This window comes from Temnothorax americanus, unplaced genomic scaffold (genome assembly GCF_048541705.1).
Source record: "Temnothorax americanus isolate GAGA-0224 unplaced genomic scaffold, ASM4854170v1 Scaffold1, whole genome shotgun sequence".
In the NCBI taxonomy this organism is placed as follows: domain Eukaryota; kingdom Metazoa; phylum Arthropoda; class Insecta; order Hymenoptera; family Formicidae; genus Temnothorax; species Temnothorax americanus.
In genome coordinates this window covers 4,227,885-4,255,175 of record NW_027509230.1, presented here as the reverse complement: position 1 = coordinate 4,255,175, position 27,291 = coordinate 4,227,885, and the positions used below count along the sequence as shown (strand labels likewise).

The 27,291-nt window shown below is 45.0% G+C and overlaps 2 protein-coding genes across 11 annotated transcripts in view; both read left to right on the top strand.

Moving 5' to 3' along the window:
* Positions 1-647: 647 nt before the first annotated feature.
* On the top strand, positions 648-21,333 carry LOC143906448 (uncharacterized). Its single transcript, XM_077422573.1, has 3 exons — positions 648-3,696; positions 8,445-8,570; positions 9,083-21,333. Exons 1-3 carry the CDS (start codon positions 2,811-2,813, stop codon positions 12,706-12,708), a joined length of 4,638 nt encoding a protein of 1,545 aa, XP_077278699.1. The 5' UTR covers positions 648-2,810; the 3' UTR covers positions 12,709-21,333.
* A 1,440-nt stretch (positions 21,334-22,773) lies between these two features.
* LOC143905953 (FERM, ARHGEF and pleckstrin domain-containing protein 1) overlaps positions 22,774-27,291 on the top strand; it is a 36,921-nt gene continuing 32,403 nt past the window's right edge. For 2 of the 10 annotated variants that reach the window (XM_077422330.1, XM_077422483.1), the window contains exons 1-3: positions 22,840-23,434; positions 25,005-25,277; positions 27,132-27,236. In XM_077422330.1, the coding sequence (XP_077278456.1) occupies positions 25,092-25,277; positions 27,132-27,236 (291 nt within the window). In that variant the 5' untranslated portion in view covers positions 22,840-23,434; positions 25,005-25,091. Of the gene's footprint in view, positions 23,435-24,218; positions 24,624-24,658; positions 24,814-25,004; positions 25,278-27,131; positions 27,237-27,291 lie in introns of those variants that run through there. The other 8 variants (XM_077421680.1, XM_077422413.1, XM_077422241.1 and 5 more) reach the window with 8 other exon arrangements.

Sequence of the window (27,291 nt, the reverse complement as noted above, 5' to 3'; positions counted from 1 at the left end):
AGTCAAAAGATTATATTTAAGATCGAGACAAAATATTTGGCATTTCGCAATACGGACATCTTGCGATAGAAAAGCGCTCCGAAGAGAAAAGGATGCGCTAGCTGAAAGGAGCGTCCGAGTCCGAACAATTTGAAAACTAGGTCATTTGATTATTATTCTAAAGATTCGATTTATAAGTGTATTTTAAATTGTTCATGAAATTTTCAAACATATGATTGAACGATTGATTGACTTTTATATTTAAGATTGACCATCGGCCACACAACGGACCGTTGTTTCGATACAATGTGTCTATTCTGTATATTTAGCTTCGCTATTGCCGAGTGTACGTGCTTGTTTTTTAATCAAATACATTCGCGGGATATTCGGGAAAAGAAAGGTGCGATACAAAGAAAGATCTTTGACCTCAAAGATACGTATCGTCGAAAGATCACTCACGATCGAGAAAACATTTGACATTTTTTTCAGAATAAAGAATCCCTATGAAAAGAGAAACCTTGCGCCTTGCGATATAGGAAACCCTCCTGGAAGAAATGACAATAGATCCGTTCGGATCGGCGCTGTTCCGCTGCTCCGCTACGCGGGCATGAAAGACGCGCGGTAGGCGAAGGACGCTCGCGAGGGAAATTGGCGGAATGTGAATCGGGTGGTGCATTAACAGCGACTCACTCTCTCTCTCTCTCTCTCTCTCTCTCTCTCTCGGTCGATGTTTCGACCCATTTTAGAGCCTTGTGAATTTGCCAGCAACAACTCGGCCGACGTTGCTGGAATGGAAAGTCGTTCTTGCCGGTACGATCAGCGGGGGCATGGTCGACGATGGTAGCGGCGGCGGCGGCGGTAGTGGTGGTGATGGTGATGGTGGTGGTGGTGGTGGAGGCGGCGGCGGCGGTGGCGGCGGCGGCGGCGGCAGTAGTAACGGTGACAGTCTCGGTCGGCGCGTCACGACGAGTGACGCTCCGCTAAACTAAACGTCGACGTCGCTCGTAAAAGAATACTATAGTTGCGCGACCAAAGCAAGGGTGCTCCGTTTCATTGATCCTCCCGTGTTCGTCTCGCGAGAGCCGTTTTATTTAACTCGCCCTCGGGACAGCGACTGTCGAGGAATCTCAACGACGGCGACGACGACGACGACGACGACGACGACGACGATGGGAAGAGTAGCGCGAGCGCGGTCGCGCGCGGCCGTCCCACCGACGGACTCACATTACTCCCGAGCGCGATTGTGATTCCTCCAGAGGCGGTGGAGGGAAGAGCCCTCGGAACTTGGAAGCGATCGGCCTCGTAGTAGTCTGTGGTAGTTTAGTAGTACAACGGCGGTCGCGGGCAGCGACGGACCTCACGAACCGATCGCGGAGTCGTGTCGCGTGCGTCGGCGGTCTTCTCGGCATTCGTCACGCGAAATCGATAAACGGGGACGTCGCGAAAGGGAGAAAGAGAAAGACAGAGAGAGGAGAGGCGGTCGCTTACGCGCGCACGTTACGATTCGCGTCGTGAAAGGTGCTAAAAACGAGGACTCGAGAGCGCGAGATCGAGAGAGAAAGAGAAAATAAAGGCTTTCGGGGGATAATTGCAGGAAACGCGAGTGACGGCGATCGCGGTTGGACTCGACTAGTCGGACTGGTCGCGGCGCGATCCTCGGCGACGTCTCGCTTCGCCGCGCGCGGACGTCGTTCTCTCTCGGGCGGTCGAATTCGAAATTCGAAGGAAAGGTACCCCCCCCCCCCGCCCTCGCGGTTACCGTGGAATCGTCGCTTATAGCGTATCGTCCCCTCGATCTCAATGGGACGTCGCGGTCGCGCGGCGACGTATCACAGTAACCTTGAGTCCCCGTCAAGGTAACCGGGATCCTCCGCGAGCGACCGCGCTCGGGTCTCCGCCAACGTCGGGAAACGTCGTCGGCGGGACGCGAGAGCGCGGCGGGAGCGCGATTATCCGCGAGATGAAGAAAAGCTCCAGCGTGCCTCGATCGATAGGCGCACGGCCTTCGCCGGACTGACTTCCTCGCGCACGCAACGCGAGACAGAGAGAGAGAGGGAGAGCGAACGCGCGTCGCGTTCACCAAGGCAGCAGAGCACGTGCACGCCTACGACGGACAACGATAACGACGACGGTCGGACGCAGGATTCGGCGAGCGGTCGTTCGCGGCAACCGGGAGCGACGGGCAGGGGCAGTCCGAGTCGAAGCATGTGATCTCCGCGGGGTTAATCGATCATCGCGCCGCCCCGACGAAGAGAGGGATCGGAGGGATGTTGCGGCCGCACGTCGGCAGGATTACTTAACGTTCGGCCGACTCCATGCGTGTCCGACGGCACACGTCGATGGCCGCGCGCGCGCGAACCGATGCGAACGACCACGGGCCCCACGGGGTTGTCGAACGACGATGAGCGATAACGCCGGCGCGTAGACAGGTGGAGTATTGTTGGCCGCGCGAGGAAGTGTGTAACGCGCGTCGCCGCCGCGAGCCGTGGGAACGCGAGCTCGAGGGACAGGTAGGAAGCCGTAGCACAGGTGGCGGTGGTAAGGACGGACAGCGACCAGGGCGAAAGAGAGAGAGAGAGAGAGAGAGGGAGAGAGAAAGAGAGAACGAGAAGGGGGAATCAGAGAGAGAGAGAGAGAGAAAAAGAAAGAGGTATAGCGCTCGCTGTATTGTCCTGAGGGGCGAGACCAGCAAGGACTATGGAAAGGTGTACAATGGAAGGATGTACAACATGTCGGTATAAGTGAATGACACCGAGAGGTAGAAGGAGAGAGAGTGAGAAAGAAAAAAAGAAAGAGAGAGATAAAAAAGGAAAGAGAAAGAAGCCCCGACAATGAAGGAACACGGCAACAAACAACATCCGGCGGAACCGGCGGCGAAGACGCTCAAGTCGCTGCTGAAGAAGCCGGGCCAGACCAAGGCGAAGTCGCAGAAGCATCGCGTGGTGATCAACGAGAAGCTGAACGAGTTCTTCGCGGCTGACTACATAATACTTATCAAGGAGGAGTGCTGCGCCGATTACGAGGAGGACTGCGACTGCTGCTACCAGGAGCACGAGTTCATGCGGCTCGGCAACTGCAAGGAGTGCCGGGCGGAATTGAACTTGCACTTCGGCATCGGCGCCGGCACCGGCAACGGCAACGGCAGATACGGCGAGATGGCGAGGGGTGTAGAGCAGGCGCTCTGCGAGAACGCCGCGCGGGATCATCGTGGCGGCGGTGGCGGTGGGCCCCGCGGAAAGAGTCAGCAGGGTCGCGAGGACACGCAAACGGAGGAGGACGAGGAGGAGGATGAGGAGGAGGACGAGGAGGAGGTGGACGACGGCGAGGAGGAAGAGGAGGAGGAGGAGGAGGAGGAGCGGGAGGACGAGGAGGAGAACGTCGACGGGAAGGTAGCGTCGGCGGCCACGTCGGTAGAAGGGAAGGACGTGAGGGACGAGCGAGGGAACGTGGACGCGGAGGACGCGGCGAAAGGACGTCGGCCGAAGGAGACCGCGGATTCCCGTCAGGAGGAGAGCGGAACCGTGGTTCCGTCGTCGGCGGCGCCGCCGCCGTCCGCGCCGCGACACGATCAGCAGCAGCAGGAAACGCTCAGCCCGCCGGAGGGTTACAAGGACGTGTGCTCCGACAGCGAGATCGCCAACGAGACGGAGCAGCGTGGCCGCGCGTCGTCCGCGGTGGCGTGCACGGAGTGCAATTACTATCAGCAACAGGCAGCGGGTAAGCTGACTGGTAGCTTTGTTACGTAACGTTTTGATTTAGGTATTTTCTCGATTGATACCTAGACGACGACGCGGAAGACGGGACTTCCGTAACGTCCCCAATGCCGACCCTCTCTTTCCCTCGACTGTTATATGTACGTTAAAGTATCTTTTTAGAACGATATTTTTCCCCGTATTTACGGATTCAAAATCCTCGTATCGGCAAATATTGTAATATTCAGCGTAAATCCACTAATTTCCGCAATTGCCCAACTATAACGGCTTCCAACAAAGAAATTGGCTTTCCCTTCAATATATCATAACTTGTCGCGTCTCGATAAACGACAGGTAAATTATTATTGGAATTAGAAGCTTTGGTATATCTATATATCTGTATAAATATTCCCCCAGTAGGGAATTAACTTTGCTCAGCGCGGATTTCTTCAGCCCTCGAGATTCTCGTTTAGATAATTGAAGATTTAAGTATACAAACTCTTCTGTAATTGTATAAGAATATGTTTTAGTAAAAATATCGCATGCTGCTTGGTTAAATCACTCTTAGTTTTTGCAAAATAGCTAAGCTTTACTTATCGCGTGACTTTTATTCGTTTGCAAACTTTATCCCTTTTCGTTGTACGAAGAAAAGTAACGATGTGTGTTAAAAATAATATGTATGATAAACACACGATACGCGTAAAAGATAACAACTTACAATTAATATTGTATTAAAAATACAGAACGGATAACAAGCTTACTGGATAAATTTAAAGCAGCTTCGAAGAGCCAGACAAATATTCTTCTTGTTAATACAGAAGAGAACAGTTTCGTAATATTCTGTAACGAGCAGTCGCGTAAGACGAAAAGCTTAACGTACACTTGAAACTTCAACATTCAGAAAACTTTTGATGCTTACCACGTTACTGATTAGAAAAGGAAAGAAAGTCTAATGCAGCCCGTTATTATCATCCAGCAACCGTGTAAAATATTCACTTGAATCACAAGAAGCACTCGCACAACGTTAATCCTCCCGCGGTACACAATTATAATCATAACGGGCATAAGACTGCATATGTTGTTTCTCCCTTTTTTTTAATCGTATTATTATAAATAATTTTTTCGAAAATTTAGAATTATTCGTTTCTTATTGAAAATTTATGCAGTAATTTCTATTTGCGCAACAGTTCCAGATTTCTATTGATCATATCTGAATTTTTTACGGAGAATTTCCTTTGGAAAAATTTTACTGATCCATTCTTCATTGAATATTGCCAAAATTATACTTGTAGAATTACGGTAAAATTTCACAGCTTTAAATAAACATTTTTCTATGTTCATCATGAATATAATTGCAAATAAAATTTAATACCATTTGCATTTTAAACGCTCGTATCAATTTGTAGTTACCGTAGTTGCGTACTAATCTATTTTTCGCTATTATTTTTACAATATGATATTTTTCGGAAAATATTTTTCCGTGTAGCTTGATTTAAAAAAAAATAGGTATGTTATTTGATAGTATAAGTTAAACAAAAATTGTTTGATAAATCGCAGATTTATTTTTGTCTTTAAAGATCGATTGCCTGAAAAATAATTTTGGTGCGTAGTTTTTACAAAAATGGCCTACAGGCGTGAAATAATTTTTTTGCGAGAACAGTTTCGAAACGTTATAACGTATTACGCGCGCGCGCGCGTATTGTAATATGAAACAATAATTCAATAATTGGAAACAATATGCTAATAATACTTCATATACGCTCTGTGCTACGCTATAGCACGCATGATGAAAGTAATGATGCTACATATCTGGAGTTGAATCTATCAGCTTTAATGGAAAGGTGCAAATTAGAGGAATTGCATCGTTGCTCAGCTCTTTTCTCACACATAACCGAGGAACAGTCCCACGATATCCCTTCACACAGGATGCGAATATAATAATGGTATTGTTTTTCATGAGGCTAGCCACGGTTGGTAAGCCGTTTAAGAACATAGCTGGATTTTTATGCGCATTCTTTAGAATACGAAGGGAGATTCTCAAAGGGAAATATATATCTGTATCTGTATATGAATATTCAGAATTGTTCAATTTCGATAGTTATAACATAATGGCTTCTTATAACGTTCGCTTTTTTTTTTAACTATAGTCAATGCGCAGACACTGTGCCGTAAATATTGTACATATACTTTTCTCAAATTCGACTCTTTGTCAGAACTGAAAAATCCGTAGATTGTGATTGTGCTTACTATAAGGGGAAATAATTTAGGTAATATTTTTAATATCGATAGAAAAGGGAAGCTCGTGATCCGATGATATATTAAACGATTAAAAACTACGATCGGATCTACAATCGCGGTCACAAAATACTAATGTATGTAGATACGGAGGGAGTATAGGCTTATTCGCGTATCAACGCTCACCGGAAGCGCGGCCTAGCGTAACTCCGGTACTTCCCCAGGAGATACTCGGTAAGAACACTTATATTTCTAACCAAATGATTCGCATTTTACGCCACGAATACCTAAATTTTCCGCTAGGCACCGTAAACATTAGACTGGGCACAGGGTGCTTGGGGATCTATACTAAAATATCTTCTGAGTTTACAATGAAAGAATAAAAAACATTCAAAGTACGACTCGAGTATTTTTTTAGGGATTACATTTTGCACAAGTCGAATAGTCTGCGCGCACTCTGTGAGTTAAATAAACCTTCCTTTATTAGATTTATTAAAACGCGTCAGACACAAGAGTTCGCTGTGTAGAAAGAGTCTTCATTGTTGGCGCGTACTTCAGGTTCGCAACAGGTTGCGGTACATATGAATGTGGAAAAAAAAATGCATACTTCTCTAATGTGACATTTTTGAATAAGTCGCGTGTCACGCCCACGCTTGGATACAAACGTGTGATAAAATTACACGAGGCAAATTATACATAAAACGGGCTATTACGTCGATTAAATATATATTTTTTTTCCTTAAATTTATGCCGAGGCAAAAGAGATCGTTCTTTTTTTGGCTCTCGCGATTTTCGAAAAGTGCGCGAGATCGCGATATAAGATATTCTTCCGCTGCAAACCGTCCGATAAGTCGGAGACAAGCTTCGTTTTCTTGCGACACGGTGAACGATGTGATATGTCACGAAGCTCAAGCGTTCTATAACAATAGAAAATATACGTCAGCCTTACTATTAATGAACGCCAGACTGCAGAAACTGCAGAAGTTATGCAAGAGAGAGGAGAGAGAGAGAGAGAGGGGAGAGAGAGAGAGAGAGAGAGAGAGAGAGAGAGAGAGAGAGAGAGAGAGAGAGAGAGAGAGAGAGAGAGAGAGAGAGAGAGGAGAGCTGTGAATCGGTCGATACACACGACGCGACTTTGAAAGTACGTTAAATATCGATGGCCATCGCTTGATTAGAACGCACAATAACTGTTCTAACTCTGTTCTAAAGAAAACTCGTTCCCTTCGATTTTAATGACATTTAAGCGAGGCGTTCCTTCGAAAATTTCACATCGTCAAACCGCTTTAAAGGAAATTTAAAAAATAAATTTTTAAAAGAATCGTTTCTTTTTCTCATTATATAGAGATGAAGCACTATTTCTTAAATAAATATCCCGCTACGTACCAACTTATAGCACCTCGGGAAAAATAACTGTCACAATAAAAAATTTTAATATTGAATTAAGCCCATAAAAAATATGCTTAAAATGTTACCTACGTGCTATAATAGTGTTGTAAAGCTATCTGCGAAATTCGCTGCACGGGGCAAAAGTGTCGTTATTTTTTTTAAAACGGTTATATTACGATCCTGGATGAATAGTATCATAAGTGAATTGGCAGGTGAATCACAGCACCTTTTCGAGAAACAATGTAAGTTTCATTATAACAAAATATAATTGTAATTGCGTTAGTTATTTCAGTTTTTTTCCTTTCCTGAAAATCGTGAATTTTCGAGTTGTGTATTCTCTCGGGATACGATATGCGTACCAAAATAAAAAAAATAAAAAATTAGATATACAGCCAGGTTTAATTATGAGAAATGCAGTCGGTCTTTAGGATTTTGCGTAATTTCGTATAACGAGAGCAATTAACCCCTGACGAATGCACGGCGTTTATGTAGATTCAATTCGATCGACATTACGTTGAACCAAGCGCGCCGAATTTATTTCGACTCGTGGAGCGCGCGAACGTCTTCGGGATGCGTTGAGATTATCTAGATTCGCGCGTATTTCTTCGCGGTAGACTTTTCACTCGAAGCTCAAACGCGAGTGTACGTCGCATCGAGAGAGAAAAATCGAAAAAGACGGCGCGGCGTCCGAGAAAATTGCCGCCGCACGCGTTTCTCCTCTCTTGAGAGTTCTCACAATCTTAGTGATCAAGGGAAAGTACGGAATTTCTGGCACACCGCATATATCTCATCCGCGTATCTGCCGGGACGCGTCGTGACACAACACACCTGATAACAGATAAAACTTCCAGCGAGTTCTCAGCGAGATACTGCAGTAAAGAAATGGCATTTGTATCGGACGGCACGACTCCGCTTTTCGCGGCCGTTAATATGTCAGATTTAACGGGCGGCGTAAAGAATTCCGCGTGGATCTCGTATTATCCGAAGATCGTCAGTGAGTTTATAAGATAGCATATCCGTTTCGCGTATCAACTCATTGTTTCCGAAGGCCGCAATAAACGCGGCGCGTTTAATGGACTCATAATAATGCGCATAATTGCGCAAAGGCGTGAGCTAAGACGTATGGGTTCGATCTTGCCTCTTATGTTCCAGAATGCGAGTCGCAAGCGAAGGATCGTGGGAATGAGCGGGATACGCAGGGCAGCAAGGACACGGCGCCCGACGGTCAAAGGAATTTGCAGGAAAAACTGGATAAACAGCATCGGGGGTCTCATCCCGGTATATCTTCCTTCATTTCAAATTACTCGAGTATTTTTATCGCAGAAACCTATTTTTAAAAGTTGTCCCTCGGGCACGAGAATTTATTTATTTTCTTCGACTGCACCAAACACCGGTCAGTAGCATCGGTTTAATTCATTTAGCGAGCTTCGGAAAATATTGTAAGGCATCGCGTAAACGCGCGCGGGACGCGGATATTTGCTCACGTTTACAACTATGTAATAATTGATGACCATTAATCTCGAAAATGACGCAAATGAAGATGCGAAAGCCGATAAGCTCGGGAAAATTAGAGGTACACGTTGCGCGACGTATCTCGTTCTAACGCTCGTAACGCGCAACATATACGTGCAGTATATATACTTACTCTCCGATATCCGAGATAAAATTTTATACGATGAAACGTACGTTGCCTCGCGCAACGTTAAACGGAAGCGTTCGAAATTTAATTGCGTTTCGCAGCGCATTAATTTTTCTCGCTCGACTCAAGTATACGGTAACTCTGTTCGTAGATCTGCACCATCGTTATCTCGTGGAAACAATAACGATGACGACTGTCACGGAGCGACGCATCGTGCGCGAAATTAGCGAGGAGGAGCGGAAGGATTGCTCCGGACGATCCGATGCGGATAAAGATAAAAGCGTTTGCGATGCCGGTTTTAACCCGGCGCATTGTCCCGGGACCGGCGGCGGCGGCCCGATGTCGATCGCTCACGAGAACGCGCGGTGTAACGACTCGGACGTCACGGAGGATCGCGACGGTAACGCAAACGCCAAAAATTCGACGAGCAACGACAAAAGAGCGGCAACGACGGCGGAAGCGGAACGCATCAGCGATCAAACGACGCCGGGCGAGCAGTCGCGCGAGCAGGACGCGAAAGAGCTGTCCCTCGTTTTCAAGCTTGGCAACGTGTCCCTCGCCAGCAACAGCCTGAAGCCAAATTCCGCGGTGAGACAACTTTTTCCCAACCCGAAGTTTATCTCGCCGCCGCCGGTGCCGGCCAACAAAGCGAGCTCGTCGACCTGCCCGGAACACACTCAGGACGAAGCGCAGAAGTTTCTGATTACCGCGGAGAGTTTGCGGCTGTTCGACGCGGTGAAAAAGTCGACGGTCCCCGGTGGCGTCTACGAGTCGCCGGAGTGCGAGTCCAGCTCGATCAAGAGATCCATCGAGCGGAACACTCTGCGACGGAGTCTGATCGGCAAGTACAACACGATAACGCGCAAGAAGAACCTGCGGCCGAAAAATCTGTCGCTCGAGGAGCGGATCAGGCAGCTCACGTGCGTCGATCAGGACGACGAGAACCTGGACACGACCGACAGTTCGGACAACGCAAATTCCGCGAGCGACAAATACGGCGCCGGCGGGGATCTCTCGATACGAACGTCGCCGTTGGGCGAGGAACGGCCTATGTGCGAGTCGCTGCCGGCGAGCGTAGCCTCGACGGAAACCACTGCCATGTTAACGATGGTGACGACGAGATCGAACTCCTTGACGGCGGCGGCGGCGGCGGCGGCGACGACAACGACGACGGCGGCGGCGGCAGCGGCGGCGATGGCGACGACGGCGAGTGCCATGAACACGCACGGACGCAATACGATGGGAATGCCGATGTTGGTGACGGACAATCCGCCGAATCAATCCACCTACAGAAAGATCACGGACCTGTTCGCGCATAAGAAAAACATCCAACCGAATCTACCCGATCTCGGGATCGGCCCGGGTGGGAGAAACCTCCTCGCCAAGGAGTGTCAGTCCAAAAATTCGCTTACGAAGATGAACTCGGATGTGCGAAGGCAATTATTGGCGAGTCTGGCACCGCTGTCTTGCGTCACTGTCAACAATTCTGACGCTCAGGACGACTATTACCGAAACGACTCCAGAATGTTAACGTCCTCGAACCGCGAATCGATAAACTACAACTCGGATTCGTCGTACAGCTTAGAAGACATAGAAGCGGCTCTGAATGGCGAGGACAGAAAGTATGCCGGTCAACCGGACGTGACGAGATGTACGCCGATAGGCAGCAGACCCGACATTGGGGATAATACCGCCGACGAGTTGCTCGCGTTCGTCGAGCAGGACAAGTCGAGGATGGAGCGAATAAAACGCCGCTACAACGAGCCGGAGGACCGTTACTCTTTCATTAACGGCTACCATTCCGAGGACAAGGCCGTGAATACGTCGTCTGAGAATTACGACGGCAAGGGTGTTAAGAATCACGACGGCAGGGATGCGCAGGCGGACAACGAGGAGGAAGAAGACGACGACGAGCTCAACGATTACGGGTTCAACCGGCGACCGTCGGTGACGGGTATTAAGCAGCAGTACGAGGCTACCAATGAGGCCATCCATCGGGCGCGGTCTTGCGCCGGTGCGGTCAACAACGACGCGAGATCCGGCTCGATATGGCCGATATATTGCGACGTGAACGGCGACAAGATCGACGCGAAGTCCCTGTTGCCCGCCGACGGGGCGGACGAGGCGATTCCCATACCCGCGGAGGTGTACGGCACGATGGGGAGCTTCGAGCGGGACACAAATACGATCAATCGCATAAACACGATGCAGAAGCAGATCGACGACATATATCAGACTATCGCCGAGAGCAAGGCGGTAACGGCGAACATCCAGGGTATCTCCGAGCACGCGACTTATCTGGAGAACGCGATACCGCGGCAGTTCGTCAGAACGCCATCCGTCGACGGCGCCGCGCATTTGTACGCCGAGCACAGGAACGGTCATCATTATTTCCAAGAGCAACAGCAGTTGTCGAGCACGCGCATGCTGCGTATCGCGGGTGGCGGTGGCGGCGGGACCGGCGGCGCCGGCGACGATATCGCGGGTTCGATTTACACCAACACCCTGTCGAAGATGCAACGTCGCAATCCGCCGGTGACGATCGCGAACTATCACTGCAACGTGCTGCCCGGCGGTGCCGTGCCCGGCGTCAGCACCAAGTGCTATCGCACCATGTACTTCGTGCCGTACAGCGGCATATCGGACCCCACGTATCAGAACCTGCAGCGCATCCTGCCGCCGCACTCCTCCCCGAACTACGCCAGTCACATCGAGCGATACCCGTATCCCCGTCTGAACAAGACCAATCAGCAACAGGCCTTGTACTATAACGCGAATCGTTCCGCCACGTCGCACTCCAATTTAAATACATCGCCACCCATCCCACCCCCGCCGCCGCCCCCACCACCCCTCGCATCTGTCTCCAGCCCGAATTCCATGCAGAGCGCTCAGCAGGCCCTGCACCTACACATACATCCCCATCAGACTGAGGATTTCCGGTCGCCCAACATCGCGTTCTCCCCCGTGCCTCACACGGCGGTGCATCCCATGCAATTTCACCATCACCAGCATCAACATCAGCACCAGCATCAGCATCATCACGGCGAGATTGCGTCGTACCGCGTGCCCATGGCGACGCAGCAGTCGCCACCCTCGTACACGGTGATCGCGCCCTCGAGATGCATCCCGGCGAGTAACCAGGACGGCTATCCGCTGTACCCGGCGCATCTGGCACGCGGCGCCGTTACCGCCGGTACCACCGCGGCCGCCGCCGCCGCCGCGGACATGCAAACGCAAACAATCGCCATCGCGGCTGCCTCGTCGTTTTCGTCCTCGTCATCCTCGTCGTCTTCCTCGTCCTCGTCGTCCTCGTCGTCGTCCTCGGCGTCAGCGTCCGCCCTGTCGTCTTCGTCCTCGTCCACCTCGGCCGCCGCCGCCACCGCTTCCCTAAAATGCACCGGAATCATAACTAACAGCAACAAGAGCTGTGAGCCGTCCTACGGTGGCAACAACGTGCAATCCGCGTCGGGAAACGTCACTCCGCTCGCGTGTCCGGCATCCTCGGCGTCAGCGGCGCCGGCGACGGCCATCGTCGGATCTGCGGCGACGGTGATGCAACTACCGCGCGCCATCAACACGTGCGCGGTGACGGAACGCGGGGTTCCCGAGGGTGCCGCCAGCATGCCCGCCCGGGACTTCTCGCAACCGACTCTCGTCCCGGCGAACTCGTCGCCGCACGTCCTGCTGATGTCCAACTCTTACGTCGATCCCAATACCAATCTCATGTCTGCGCCGGCCACGGCCTCGAACACGGTGTACTACGCCATGAACGTCTGAAGGGACATGTAGAGACACGTCATGAGGAACAATAGAGCTGCGAGAAACGTCCGAAAAACACCTAGACAAACCTCGCATGGGTGTAGAACATCTTTACGATGTCTTGCGGATGTTGCGTTGCCCGGGAAGTATAACTCTTTCGCTATATGTCTCGCGAGTGATTCTGACGCGAATCGTAAGTAATTAACAAAGGCACGCGATGGAAAGACTCGCTACTCGCTGTCTTTTCCATCTGTTGATCGCACATATTTGACAGAAATTACTCATTTTTGTCATTTGTTAAGAAAGTGACATTTCTTGAGAGATGACAGCTAAACGATTAAAGTGCAATCCTTCTTGAATTCTTTCTCGATTCGATTTCGTCTTTTTTGTTTTTCTATCTTATTTTATCTTATATTTATCTATAGTGTCAGTGTTGCATTTCTTTTCGACGGCTGATTTTAGCCGAGAGATTCATATCCAAAGAGCCTGTTTCCTTCGATTGATAGACGTACGAGAAATGCACTTTTAAAAAGGTGACGAGTGACGAGTAACATCTCTCTTCAGACACGCGCGTATCGCGAACTTTTTATTAATATATATAGTATATATATATATATATATATATATATATATATATATATATATCATAGCAAAAATAGAGTGAAAACGTATATGTGTACATGTTGTACTAGATTACACTTACATTAAATACCCTCCGATATTATTTTCGTTACTTGATAACGCACGCGACCATCACGCGATTGTCCGTACGTTTTATCGCGGTATAATAATAAACATTAGTACGAATTATATTATATCACTTTACACGCTCGTTATCATCACAATATTGTAATACTGTACAAACTTTCTATGGCACTGTAGATACCATCGCGCGTAGATCTATGGTTCTAGATTTGTTCCTATCTACAGCATTTTGTGGATATCGCGACAAAGATATCGATAGTACTTTGTGTTAGATGATATCATTATATTTATGATCTGGCCGGGATTGTTAATTGTTTTGAGTTTCGAGCGACGAGACTTTGTAAATCGCGGTCGTTCCGCGGTCACGTTAACGTTAAACTTCATTGCGCGGGACGACAAAATGGGGCGAAAAGATAATGGGAAAATATGTCGTAAGAATTTCTTTCCGAGTGGAGACCATGGCTGCCACGTGTATTTGTATTCCACGAAAAGAGAGGTGTGTTTCGCGTAGTAAGATCGCTTCGATCGTTTTTCTTCTCCCCGAGTGGAGGACGCTGTTCGTGAGTTTCACTTATACGCTTCATGCCAAATTAAGACGTATCAATGCCTCTAGTCAGTATAAAATTAGTCTACGATAAGAAATAGACGCCAAACGCCAAAAAAAGAAAAAGGAGGAAGGATGCGATTTTTACCCTTAGTTAATTTCTTAGCGCGCCGTTTTTTGATTGACGGGCCGTCGGGAGCCTCCGGATCGTGTGACGGGAAAATCCCCTGCGGGCCCGTCAGACGCGCGTTAATCGAAACCAAAATTAACGTAGCGCATCTGTTTACCGGTGTGTTAGAGAAGCGACGATGTTTAACGATAATGAAATTTCTTAATGACGACAAGTATTACGTACGCACAGGGAGTAAGTACAAAATGCTCTGCGATGGTAGAAAACAAGATATTTGTTACGACGCGCTCATCCTTCACTCACATACATTTACACACACGCTGATATATCAGTTTCAATGGGAACTTGTTGAAAGTACAACCATCATTTCATGAATAGTGTCTCGTAGTTCGCATTCATAAATCATCTTCAAGCCAATATCAGATTACGGATTGGGATTGAGATTGGATTGAAATTTAATCAATCAGAGCAAAGTTCGCGATTAGTTTTCTTTGTTCTGATTGATTAAATTTCAATCTCAATCTCAATCTCAATCCCAGTGTGATACGGACTTTACTCTACCGAAGACTCTCGATGGCACGCAGTTCGAATAGACAATATAGGGACACACGAATCTACCCCCCCTTTTTTTAGCGTAGTGAGACCCTCCGCCGTTGATCGTTTCACTTTCGAAGCCTGTACCCCTAATAATACGTACAAGTAGCCCCTTTAAGACGAGATCGAAGAATAATCGCACGCGCGGCCTATACAGTTTACTCAGCGGAAAACCAAGATAGATACTTATTTATTTTCTTCGTGCCAAATCACATTGCGATGACTCGCGGTGTAGCAAGATACGCGTCGCGACTTATGAGCGATCGAGATACCAAGGGCCAGGTAGATTGACCACGAGATGTATGTTAAACGCGTCTGACAGTCAATTACGGTGAAATCATGATCTTGACGGGACTTCGAAGGGCTGGGAAACCGAATGGAAACGTTTTTTATCACACCGAAAGGATGAGACGGATGCGATTCGATAACAATTTCCATTTAATAGATGTTAATCGATCGTAACGATACGACAAGCGTTGGAAGGTGTCACTCTTCGATTTGTTATTCTCTCGGCGAGAGTGGTTAACACGTGTATTGTTCAAACGATAACTCTAAATAGTAGGCTACTTATCACGGTGATACGTGAGATAGTAAGAACGGCGTATATCGTGAATAGAAATTATAGATATTATTATTTATAATACAGTTGATATATATTATATATATTGTATATTATATTATTTATATTTATATATGCGTAGAAGATATAACGATTAGATTTTATTCTGTTATAGCGTTGTAATTCGCGAAATTCAATTGGAAAGTGATATGCGAGATTGGTTCGCGATTCTTTGTTGTTGTAGGGTTTGCATGCATACGGAAAGCTCCCTTTTGTCGAGGAATCCTACGCGTTTCACGAAATTCACGGATATAGGAGATAACTCTGACCTTTTCGCGAGAAAAGGTTGAGTAGATATATGAAGTAAAACTCGGTCTACATCACATTGGCGGTGTATAAATAAATTATGGTAGGTGTATACATTCTGCGTAAAACAAATGTTGCGTGTCGGCAATACAATGTAAATCGTTGTATTGGCTCGACCTGATTACTTAATTAACACGTTACTTTTAGCAATCTTATATCGACGCAAAGTGCGTGCGTCGTGCGACACAGGAATTCCGCTCATTTATCGTACGTCTTATGTCTTACGCCTTATCCCGCGGATCCCAACTCAATTTATGACGTATGAATCACAGGGTATACCTGCGTAATGTGATTATAATATGTTTTACACATCTATACCAAAGTTACATTATATTGGAAATTTAATTATACCATTGTTAGAAATTCAATTATACCACTGTTACAATTGTTCCGATATCATTCCAGACTCGAAAACGATTTTGTCGAGCAAAAATCGTTTTATGATTTTAATTTCTCTCTCTCTCTCTCTCTCTCTCTCTCTCTCTCTCTCTCTCTCTCTCTCTCTTTTACATCATTACTTTTAGATCTATATAGAGACTTTTAATATTTTTATAATTAGAATGTTAATGATCCTGATATTTTTATACCACGCGTTATGATGCTACTTTTAGAGAGTGGTAATCAATATTATAATTAAGTATAGTTGTGCGGAAACAGGTCACGAGTTCTGTTCTAGGGGATAATTTTATAAAGAAATATCCTCCGAGAATAGAGAGGCTTCGCAGTATTACTGTGTTAACTTTACAAAATGTGTGGATATTATTGTTGTGATATTGTCACCTCTTCTGCCTCTCTCGCATCTTATATTTTTCCGCTGTCGCTTTCTATATCTTGCTCAATTTTCTTATCGGCGACGTTTCATGAAATCTCCACGAAGGAGATCGGTTCTAACTGGTACAAACGTATCGATCGCGCTCTTAACACGTGTCTTTTATCTTGATTATTGATTCCACGGTGAAAAAAAAATTGGAACGAACACCTGCGTGAGCCAATTGCGCTGGCATTAGTAATTGAAGTGAATATTCCCCGGGTTACCTTCCGCGTGCTCCAAGTAATTTTTCGAAGTGAATCTTCGCGCGGAAGACCCGAAGGAATATCCTTTGGGACACTACACCAACTCCATTCACCTCCCACGCCTCGCACATTTAATCTGTCAAATCTTTCGACTGGAAACACACGATCCCTCGGGTGTGACCGAGATATTTCTCCTCGTAAATCTCACTTCTCGTTAATGATCTTGTAACGCCAAAGATTCGCTTGCTGCAAATTTCGTTATCAAACGTAAGAACGTATATCTTAAACGTTATTACTTGTTATATAAGAAATACAATATTGGCGAAGTTAATCCCGTTTGAATCGTCGCGAAATTATAATAATTTGTAGACCTTTTACTTGATACTAAAGAGACTCTAAGGAACTTTACTTGTATAAACAATTTTTATTATTTATATATTCTTTGTTGACCTTTGTGTATATATATATATATATGTAGGTCCAGAGGTATGTTCCGGGACTGTTTACGTTTTTTGAAATGTACAGTCCTGGAATATAACGCATATATATGTAATCAGATTCAAAAAACTGTCCCAAAAAATGCCGTAGGACATCAATTTTTTCCAGGACAGTCCTGGAAACTGCCAAATGTCCCGGAATATACCGATATCAAAAATAAAAGTCCCGGAACATACTTCCAGACCTACATATATATACTATATGTATATATATATGTATGTACGTGCGTATATCTGACATTTTATCAAGACATAAGATTTACCATAAATGAACGCCTGTCTGCGCATTGTGAAGCATGAGGTATTTTATACATGCGGCGGGATAATACAGGCTCTCTTGAGGCCATCGATTCCTCGTTAAGACAGCTTTATCAAGATTCATTCTCATTATAAACGAATTGTCGTCGCGGGTAGCTCGCGACACAGGGAGTAACTTAACGTACGCGCGTGTAATATTCAACGGGAATACTTAACGATACGGATTTTCGGTTTCGGAAATGTATCTGCAACAATCGAATGTATATTGCGTGACCCCCCCCCCCCCGTTCGAAGGCGAACGCGAGCGTACGCGGAGCGATGTAATAGCGAATCGAGCAGTATTATAAGTCATGTACCATTAAGCTATTCGGATAATCGTTGTACTCCTTATGGAATTAGAGAATTGCAGTGTAACGTAGGATGTATGCTTTGTCGAACCCTCGACTATTCCCGTTCTTGAAGTTCCTCGAGTAAAAGTTTGGACACCACGGCATTTAAACAAATTTTTGACCGATCATATGTGTCGGACTAACTACGCGAAGAAATTTATATTTTACTATTACCTTTTACAGATTTATTTATTACAGTAATAATAATATTTATACATATAAGATGTTGAATTAAATTCAATACATAAACTGTATATAGATGCTAAACTGATTTAAACTTTGTTTTTGAGAAGCGCATGGTTAGTCTGAAAATGACGGATGGTGTCTAAACTTTTGCTTGAGAAACTCGACTCTTCTTTTTTGCGTAAGACGACGCAAAGCATCGCAAATGCGAGACCACGCGATCGTCGAAGTCGAGGGAGTTACAAAGGAGTAATTCAGGGAGCGCGTTTCTGCGTCTCCGCAGCGAAAAACGCGGCGCATTTACACTTACAAGATGCGAATTATAGCCCGGGAGGACACGTGGAATTAATCTAGAGAAAAGGGAGAGAACCCCCCCCCCTAGCTTATCTTTTTCTTTTACGTCAACCGCTGATCAAACCTCTCGGAGATCTGATCGACTTCTACGCGCGAGACGAAAAAGCTAGGCGATTGATGAAAATTAATCGCGTGCCGAGAACGAGAAATTTACTCATCGAGTCGATCAGCTCGCCTTCCGAGAGGCTCGATTATAAATGCGAACGTGCGGAAGAACTCGAATCTGTGAAAAATCGAGGGTTGTTTCCTCAAAAAAAAAAAAATGTATATGTAATCGAAACGTTTATTAACAATTTTTCTTAGCGCACTCACGAAGAGACCATGCACGTCGACACGTTCATTCGCTCATCCACTCTTTAAGCGTATAACAGTTAGGTCTTATTAATGTCTTATTACTCTCGTCGATCGATCGATAAAACTCTGTGCGAGATATGCGTATTCGTATTATCATCACCTCCACCTCATGTATACTCGTGTAAAGGATCCCGTCGATTATTATAGCTCGTAGTCACGGCGATGTTAGTGCGCGCGGCTACTTTGTATCGAGTGCTCTTAACGGTCTAATATCGATGGCACTTAACACGTGGGGTCCGATAAGTCCGTCGCGTCACGCGCACTTCGCTGAAAGGGAGAGAAAGTCCCGGGATGGGTGCCCGCGTGCCGACGCGGAGGAATTCGATACATCTTTTGCGCGTGGAACGCGGAAGATGAAAAATAACGTGGATAAAAACGACGCGGACCGTTAAGGGTTTAGCGTTTTATAAGATGAATGTGTGGACCCCCTCCCCTGTCCCCATTGAAGAATTCCCCCTCCCCGACGCGACGGAGGCGAAATTTCTCTCATCGTGGTGTTCGATCGCGTCGCTCACCGAGAACGGCACGGTGTTACATGTTGCAGCACACTTCGCGACGCCGTAATACGCGTATACAAGAGAAGCAATAGGACAAGTGCCAAAAAAAGCTCGTTTCATCACAGCGACGTCCGGAGCACCGCACCGCTAGCGCACCGCTACCGTCTGCTGACCGTACATGCATTTTTCTGTAATTAATCTAAAAGAAAGGAAAGGAAGGAAAAGCGCGCGATTACGAGATGACCGATATTGGAATTCGCGGTCGGCTGAAGAAGTAGCGCACGTCGAATTAGAAGTTACACATCGTTATTTATATCGTGAAATACGATACTGTGTATTTTTTCCCCGCGTGCGAGAGCGGTCCAAATATTGGAAAATTTTGGCAATCGTACTTACTATAATTCTTAGAAAAAACACCGGTATATTCGATAATGCGAAAAGGGAACACAGTCGGGCACAGTTCGTGAGATTTGTTGACATAGGACGCTCGAATCATCTCGCTTGTCGAGCAACGTTCGTTAACCGGGTTAACCCTTTAACGTTGGAATTTTTGAATTTTAGAGAAAATTAGAGGAAAAGAAGATTTTTCTTCCTAATGCTTATACCAATATTTATTATTTGTTCAAAAAATTTCATGTTTCGTTTAAGATATATTTATTCCAAGGAGGACGCGAGTAATCAATAATATTAAAATTAAAGAGACTTTTAAACGTTAGAGAACAAGTTGAGGGAGCGATATATCACGAGGACGCGTTAAAGGGTTTAGAAACATTTTCTTTTCGTCACTCGATCCATCCTCTTACATTTTCAACGTTCCATCAACGTTCTATCCCGTTTAATTTCCGTCTTTCGTTTGCGCGAGCGAAACGTACTTGGAACTTGATGTAAGATTTCTATATTTAGACTGATTAGCTTCCGATATAATCGCAGAAATTTTCAATGTGTGGGCGTATTATTCTGCAATATTATGTAAAGGGTAAAGGCGTAATGACGTAAACGAAAGACCCGTCGCGTCGACCAGACGGATATGACGCATAGGAATAAGGTATTTAACTAGAAAGACCGGCATGTTTCGCTACCTATATATGTCACACAGCAGCCTTTCTAGAAAAGGGATTTCTCGTCGCGGAGGCGAAGAGGCCGCGATTGCCCAAAGAGATTGGAGGCGCGAAGCTAAAAGGATGCAAGGACAAAAGTGGGATTATCGATTTGATATTCAAAACCGCGACCGTGTCAAAGTGATCTTTATAGCATTAGAGGATTTTTATCGCAGATTCTTACATGAGAAATGTTTTAATAATAACGACGGCGGCATGTAAATTGCATATAGGTCACATATAATACATAATCACGCACGATTGTTACGTCGACTGGCCAAATATCTTGACGATACACACGTATACCAAAGAGGACAACGGAGTAGTCACGGAAGTGAATAGAGGCTGAAACGCGGGGGGGGGGGGACAGAGAGGGGGATTGTTTCAAAACCTCCGAAATAGTTTAGACTACCGCGCGAACGAATATCCCAAAGCACATTCTAATCGCGAGCAGGGTAAAAAGGAAGATAACGAGGTACGCGATACCGTAAGCAAATATACGGTAAGATACATATGTTTGCGCGAGGGGCAAAGGCAGGAGCAATCGCGAAGCGAGTGATTTTGGTAGCGCGTATACTTCCAACGTGTCGAAGGTTACTCGATTATTTAATCGCAATAAAAGAAAAAATAAAGTGAAAAGTAACGGAGTAGAGAGACGCCGAAACAACAAGCGTCCGATCGTACCGTCAAGTTGTTTAGTCTTCCGCGCCACCCCATTTGTAATCTACGAAGGTAATCCACGCAAACCGCGCTAAGCCATGAATATTAAGTGGGCGAGCTTAGGACAAAAAAAAACCCATATTGGACGGCAGAGTATCTTTATAGCTGGTGTAACTGCGCTAGGAAGAAAAGGAAAACGAGAAAAAAAGAAAAAAACAGACGCGTAAAAAGACAGCACGGAGTAATAGATTGTACGCCGGTGCGCGCGAATATAAATGATATTCTTTCATTTAAATTCAGGACACGCCCGCACGGCAACCAATGAGATACGCAAGGAAAATTTTACATGTATATTAACTCTCAGATGATAATACCAATAATAAAATACTTATATAAGGAAATGTATATATATAAATAAAACTGCAGCTCTATATATATTATATATATACACATACATTGTTATATACTATTATATACTCTAGTTGGTTTTCTTTAAACGTCCCTTATCTTCAAGATCAATCATCAACATCTCCTCAAAGTAACTCATCCCGTACCATGTTAAACATTAAACATTTTATTTCTATTATTTATCCGTCGATTCGGATTGGACGAACGCGAACGAACGCAAATGAATAACAAACAATTCCGTCAGTACTTGCGATTCGTTGAAGCAAATTGTTCGTTCGCGTTCGTTTGCTCAGTCCGGACTCGACTTGAAAATTTACGAGAGAATTTCGAGAAGTATATGAATAGAAAAAAATGTAAGTTCAAAAATTATAATTTACAGTCTTGAAACATCCTGTATATATACGTATATATATTTATTGAGGCTGTTATTTTAAAAGATGAGAATATGAGATATAATGTTAAAAATAGTCGGTATATCTTGTAGAGTTTTCGTAACTGCTAAAATTTAGATAAAAATAGCTCACAATATATTAATTTAATGTAATATATTGATTTTTATTATTATATCGGTTTTTCTTGCAAACTCATCTACATATGTATACAGGATCTTTCTTAAAGAGCGCGCCTACATATCGCTTCCTTATCAACATTGAGTTGAAAATTCCAGTTTCTTTGCCCTATAATGCTTAATAAAGCAGTAATTAATGTAATTATATTGTGTAAAGTCAACCAACACCGTCTTTTCGACGGGCGTACGACTGGTAATGTGCGCTCACACATGCTAAGTCATCACTAATTAATGAGCGTTCTTTTAAGAAATAGTAGAAAAACCCTATCAGGGAGGACATCGATCTTTATTTAAAACTGCAGCTTTTTATCATTCGAGTTTGATTATTCATACGAGGTACAATTAGAAAAAAATATATATAGTTTTATTCACAATATATCATATTATTTCGTCGTGAATGTGCATTCTTACTTACGAAACATCTGTACAATAATAAATCATGAATTTAATGTTGCATTTTAAGCTATACATAATAATTATAATTTAATTTTTAAATATCTATAGTCGGGAATCTTATATCAGTAGTCAATAATATCCGTATTCTTTAATTAATTATTCCCAAGTCCATTTTAATAGTCACGAAAATTCATTCAGATGTCTTTATGACAATATCTCACCGATGTTGCAACGATTACAAATTCAAAAAGATCATGCGGCAAGATATATTAATTATTAATTATATATATTTATTATTATACTACTACGAGAGAGAGATAATAATAGCGGATATCGATAATTATATCGATCGAGTGTGAAGTAGAAAACTCTAATAACCATCGCTCGGTAATAATCACGATAACTTTACTTACCCGCGATAAAACGTAATCCTCGCCGTCGTAATTATTGATCGCGGCGGCGGTAAGATGACAGGACGCGCGGCTCGCGGGACCGGTGCCACCGCCCTTCGTACATGTCGCGCCCCAGCGCCCTCGGTACTCGGTAGGCCGGCCCTACGTTGCGGCGCGATCACGAGCAACGAGCAACCGGACCGGAGCAACGAAGGCGGAGCGCAGCGTAGCGCGACGCGACGCGACGCGACGCGACGCAACGGAACGTAAACGTAACGGCGATGCCCATCCTCGAGCGCTATTGCGCATATCGTGTAAATCGTGTCTAGGCGGAGAGACTCCAGACATCGGTCGTCCACCGTCTCCGCTACTCTCGCTAGAGTGTACGCGGTCGCGGGCGTGTGTGTGCGCGCGTGTGTGTACGCGTGTGCCGAGATATATACATATATCTCCCTCTATATATACGTGTGTGCGTGTGCGTACGCGATGGTTCTGATTCGGGGCTCTGGTACGCGCTCGATGGTCGAGCATCGTCGCGCACACATCGCCGCACCTACGACGTCGGGCGGCATCGCCGCCCATTATTAACGACTCCCGTCGTCGTCGTCGTCGTCGTCGTCGTCGTCATCTCCGGCGCCGCCGCCTCCGCGAGGAAGGCACGGAAGCGGCCGGCGGACGCTGTCTGACCAGCGGTGTGGTGTCTCGGTGATCAATGAACTCTGGTTGACGCGTGTCGAGGCGTGCTGGCAGCGGGGCGCCCCAGCGACGGCCCGGCGGACGTACGTACAAATAAATCGCCCAGCCAATCTGCCAATCTTACCTCTTCTCTTTCTGACTCTCTCTGATAAATATATATTACGTTAGGCGTCCGAGTTTCTCGCGGAGCGCGCGCGAAGGGCGTCTCGGAAGCCTCTTTCGCGCGAGCGACGTCGACGACGGCGGACCTGTCCGGCTTCCATTTTCGGAATACGCCGCGCCAAGGAACTCGCACTCGCAATTATACGACCACGCACGTACGCGTCGTATATAAGTACGCGGGACGGACGTGCGCGGGCGGCGGTGTGTGTGCGCGCCTATAAGCGCGGGGAAACGAGCGCGTGCACGCATCGCGAGGCACGCATCCTCCTTATTCTACTCTTTCTCGTCCTCGAGCCCTGCTCGCCCTCGCCACGACGTCCGTCGCCGTCGGCCGCGGAGATCGCGAGAAGAGCGTCTCCCGGCCCTTTCCGTCCCTCTCTCGTGCCCTAATCCCGGCTTCCTCGCTCGCTCGCTCGCTCGCTCGCTCGGGATCCCCTGTCGGACGATCACGTCGTCGTGGTTTAATCGCGCGAGGGACGCGACGGGAGAGTCTCCTCAATCTCCCGCGTGATTTACAATATATCTCTCGTCGTCGCGCGTTATGTAAACACGGTACCGTCGCTTCGTCGCGAGGGGATCGGGCATAGCCGACGGCGGGGAACGGATCCGTTTCCGGAGTATTGGTATACGTAATCCCGTCTCGCGCGTATCCGCGACTCCGCGTGTTCCGCCCCCCCCCCCCGTCGTTCGTGTCGCTCGGAATGAATCGATGCGTCGTTCTTTTTATTAAAGAGACGCGCGTTAAGTATTACGGTTGACAGCCGAAAGTGGAGCATCAGCGCGTCGGGAATAGGGGCGAGAGACGCTCTCTCGCTCTCGTGTGCTCCGCTTCGCGGGACTCGGAGTAAAATTGGCTTCCGTCCTTTCACGCGAGTCTCTCTTACGTGTCCCTTTACCTGTGGAAAACTGTGCGATGCGCGAGTCGCGGGACGAGAGACAGCCGCGGAGAAATATTGGAGAAAGCACGCGCGCGCTGGCTTCTATTCTTCAAATATCCCATTGTATTTTCGCTTTTTCGACACGCGTGACTCTGCTGTTGCATAGCCTCCTACGATTACTCATATCCCGCTTACGTAATTCGGTTTTCTGGATTTCAACAGACTCGCTTAAGTTTGTCATTCTTATCGTTTCGGTGTTTTCTTTGTTCACAATTGATAGATGTATCGATTGTCCTTTTTAAGAAAATACGCGTTGAACGATTACTCCATAAAACTGAGAAAAATTGAGGAAAGAACACGCTTTGCTTCTTCCGTCCTTTAAATATCCCATCACATTTCGGCCTCTTTTTTTACATATTCAAGTAAATCTGATCGCCAACGAGCTCACTTAAGTTCGTCATTCTTATCATCTCACAATCAGTATTTTATTTTTCACGGTTGAAAACTTGCACATTGTAGAAATGATAGAATAATTCTTTTACTGGCTTAATCTTTTTTTCACCATAAAATATTTAAACGTAATCCCTTATCTGTTATAATTCTCTCGTTACAGATGATGACGTAATATAAAGATATTGATTGTCCCTCTTAAGAAAATACGCGTTGAACGATTGCTCCGTGAGGCAGAACAAATGACAGTATGATGAATGATATAGACAGTTTTGGTATGAAGGGCGCCGGCTCGAAAATGCCTCACAGTCATTCGACGCCGGCTGGTGTGGACGGAGGTAGTAGGACACCTCCCGCAACACCGCGAAAAGCTGGAAAGATGCTGGCAGTTCGTGTACAGATGTTGGATGATTCTATCACGATGTTTCAAGTGCAGGTAAAGGATACCTTATTTCACCCTCAAATGATATCCTCCTGCGTTTCAACCGCTCGCGACAATTACGCGCTAAGGCACGCGGAGAAAATTGCACAACGAAGCTCATTTATCATGAATCCCAACGAAATTCAATGTCCTTTCGCTAATAAAGTTTCGAAGTCGCTTCTTAAAGTACCCTTTATGGGAAGAAAAAAAAAACGCAAGAGTTTTTGTCTATAAGGTCACGATAGAATCCATAAATAAATGTAAGTTAAGAATATTCTACCCTCTTGCTCTTTACGTGGCGCAACAATGTTTTTTAGTCGGAGACCTTCCTGTGCATTATTTATAAAAATGTGCAAACTGTACGTGAAAATGTTTTGTTTGCCGTCCTTACTATTTGTATAAAGATGACTTCTCGTGCTCTACACAAAGACTATCGCTGGAATAAACGGTGTTGTAAAGTGACGTTGAATGATGCTTGAATCTCTTATTGTACCTTCATAATTCGACATTATACAGCAATTGGATGTGCGGTCCCCTATTTATCACATTCGCGAGCGTAAGCTGTTACGTATCCGCGCTACGCGTCCGCGTGTATTTTATCGATGTATTAAAATGCTATTAAATAATCTGATCCGAGAGAGAGCTCGTATCTCTCCCTTTGATATAATCTAATCTTCGTAATGTATATATTATTTAATATGTTTGCCATCGTTTTACTTTTACACAGAAAAAAAAAAGCGTCAAATCTCAACACTGATGTACTTGTATACACGCAAGAATATATAATCTTCTTATAAGAATTTCAACTTTTTTTTTCTTGATTGAACTATATAAAACTTTGTTTAACTAAATAAATGGCTTCGTTCAAGCAAGTTTTCTTCGTTTAATGTAATATAATCTCATTTCAAGATTATATATTCTTGCGTGTATACAAGTATAAAGTGTTGATTTGACACTTCTTTTTTTTCTGTGTAAGTTGAACTCGTGATCGTTCGTATCTTTTACGTAGTCAAAAAGTCTGCATATATATATATATATATATATATATATATGCATTAGTTCCGTCATCCTATATTCTGCTACATAGGCATGTTAAACTATTTACTTCATCTATCCAGGTCAAGAGTCATTGATTACAAAGCTCCTTAGAATCTTCTCCCTAAAGCGATTTAACGTAAAATTCCGATACACGAGATTTTACACTTTCTTGTTATATTATTAAAAATTTTTTTAAAATTTTTAAAAATTACATTTTTTCCCAAAAAATATGAGGTGTGCTTTTATAAAATGTTATTATATCCATGTGCTGAGGCATAGATAAACAATCTTCTGAAAACTTTTAAAAGAACCTTAGAATTGATCTTGATAAATGCAATATTTAGTTATTTATATTAAAAAATTTTTATTAGCTTATATATATAATATTGTGTATTTTTATATTGGCAAGGCACTCGCTATACATGTTGTATAGTGCATATATTTCTAGAAGAATGAGCTATTGGAGCATATAATGTATCAAATGGGGGATCTCCTTGAATGTGTGTGAAATATGTACACTTATTTATTGATTATTTATTTACAATGCTTGCAACGTGTTGCTTACTTCTTCAGAGATTAATTTTATTCTAGCGTCTTAATTTTTTATAGTGGAAGTACAATAAGATCATTCTGCACATTTACAGCTTTCGATCATATGACTTTGGACATATTTTTGATTGACATATTTTGTGTGACGATTATTTATAAAAATATAACTCGGATAAAGAGATGCCGAAATTTTATAATTCAAGTTGTTATCAACTAGTTGTTGTCAAAGCTTATATTAGTGTAATATCACATTGTATAAATCTTATTATTTGAAAATTTCAGGCTAAGGCACTGGGTAAAGTGTTGTTCGAGCAAGTTTGTAAGCAATTGCATCTTTTAGAAGCGGATTATTTTGGTCTTGAATATCAAGAACCAAATTTCACAAAAGTAAGATGTGATTCTTAATGTAAATAACGTTCTTTAATGAACAATAAAATTAAAG

What these genes read in the sequence shown, in the direction of transcription:
- LOC143906448 (XM_077422573.1), top strand. Translation starts at nt 2,811, where the DNA reads ATGAAGGAACACGGCAACAAACAACATCCGGCGGAACCGGCGGCGAAG. An exon ending in CTATCAGCAACAGGCAGCGG is followed by an intron (nt 3,697 to 8,444) that starts GTAAGCTGACTG and finishes CTTATGTTCCAG; the next exon opens with AATGCGAGTCGCAAGCGAAG. An exon ending in GCATCGGGGGTCTCATCCCG is followed by an intron (nt 8,571 to 9,082) that starts GTATATCTTCCT and finishes CTCTGTTCGTAG; the next exon opens with ATCTGCACCATCGTTATCTC.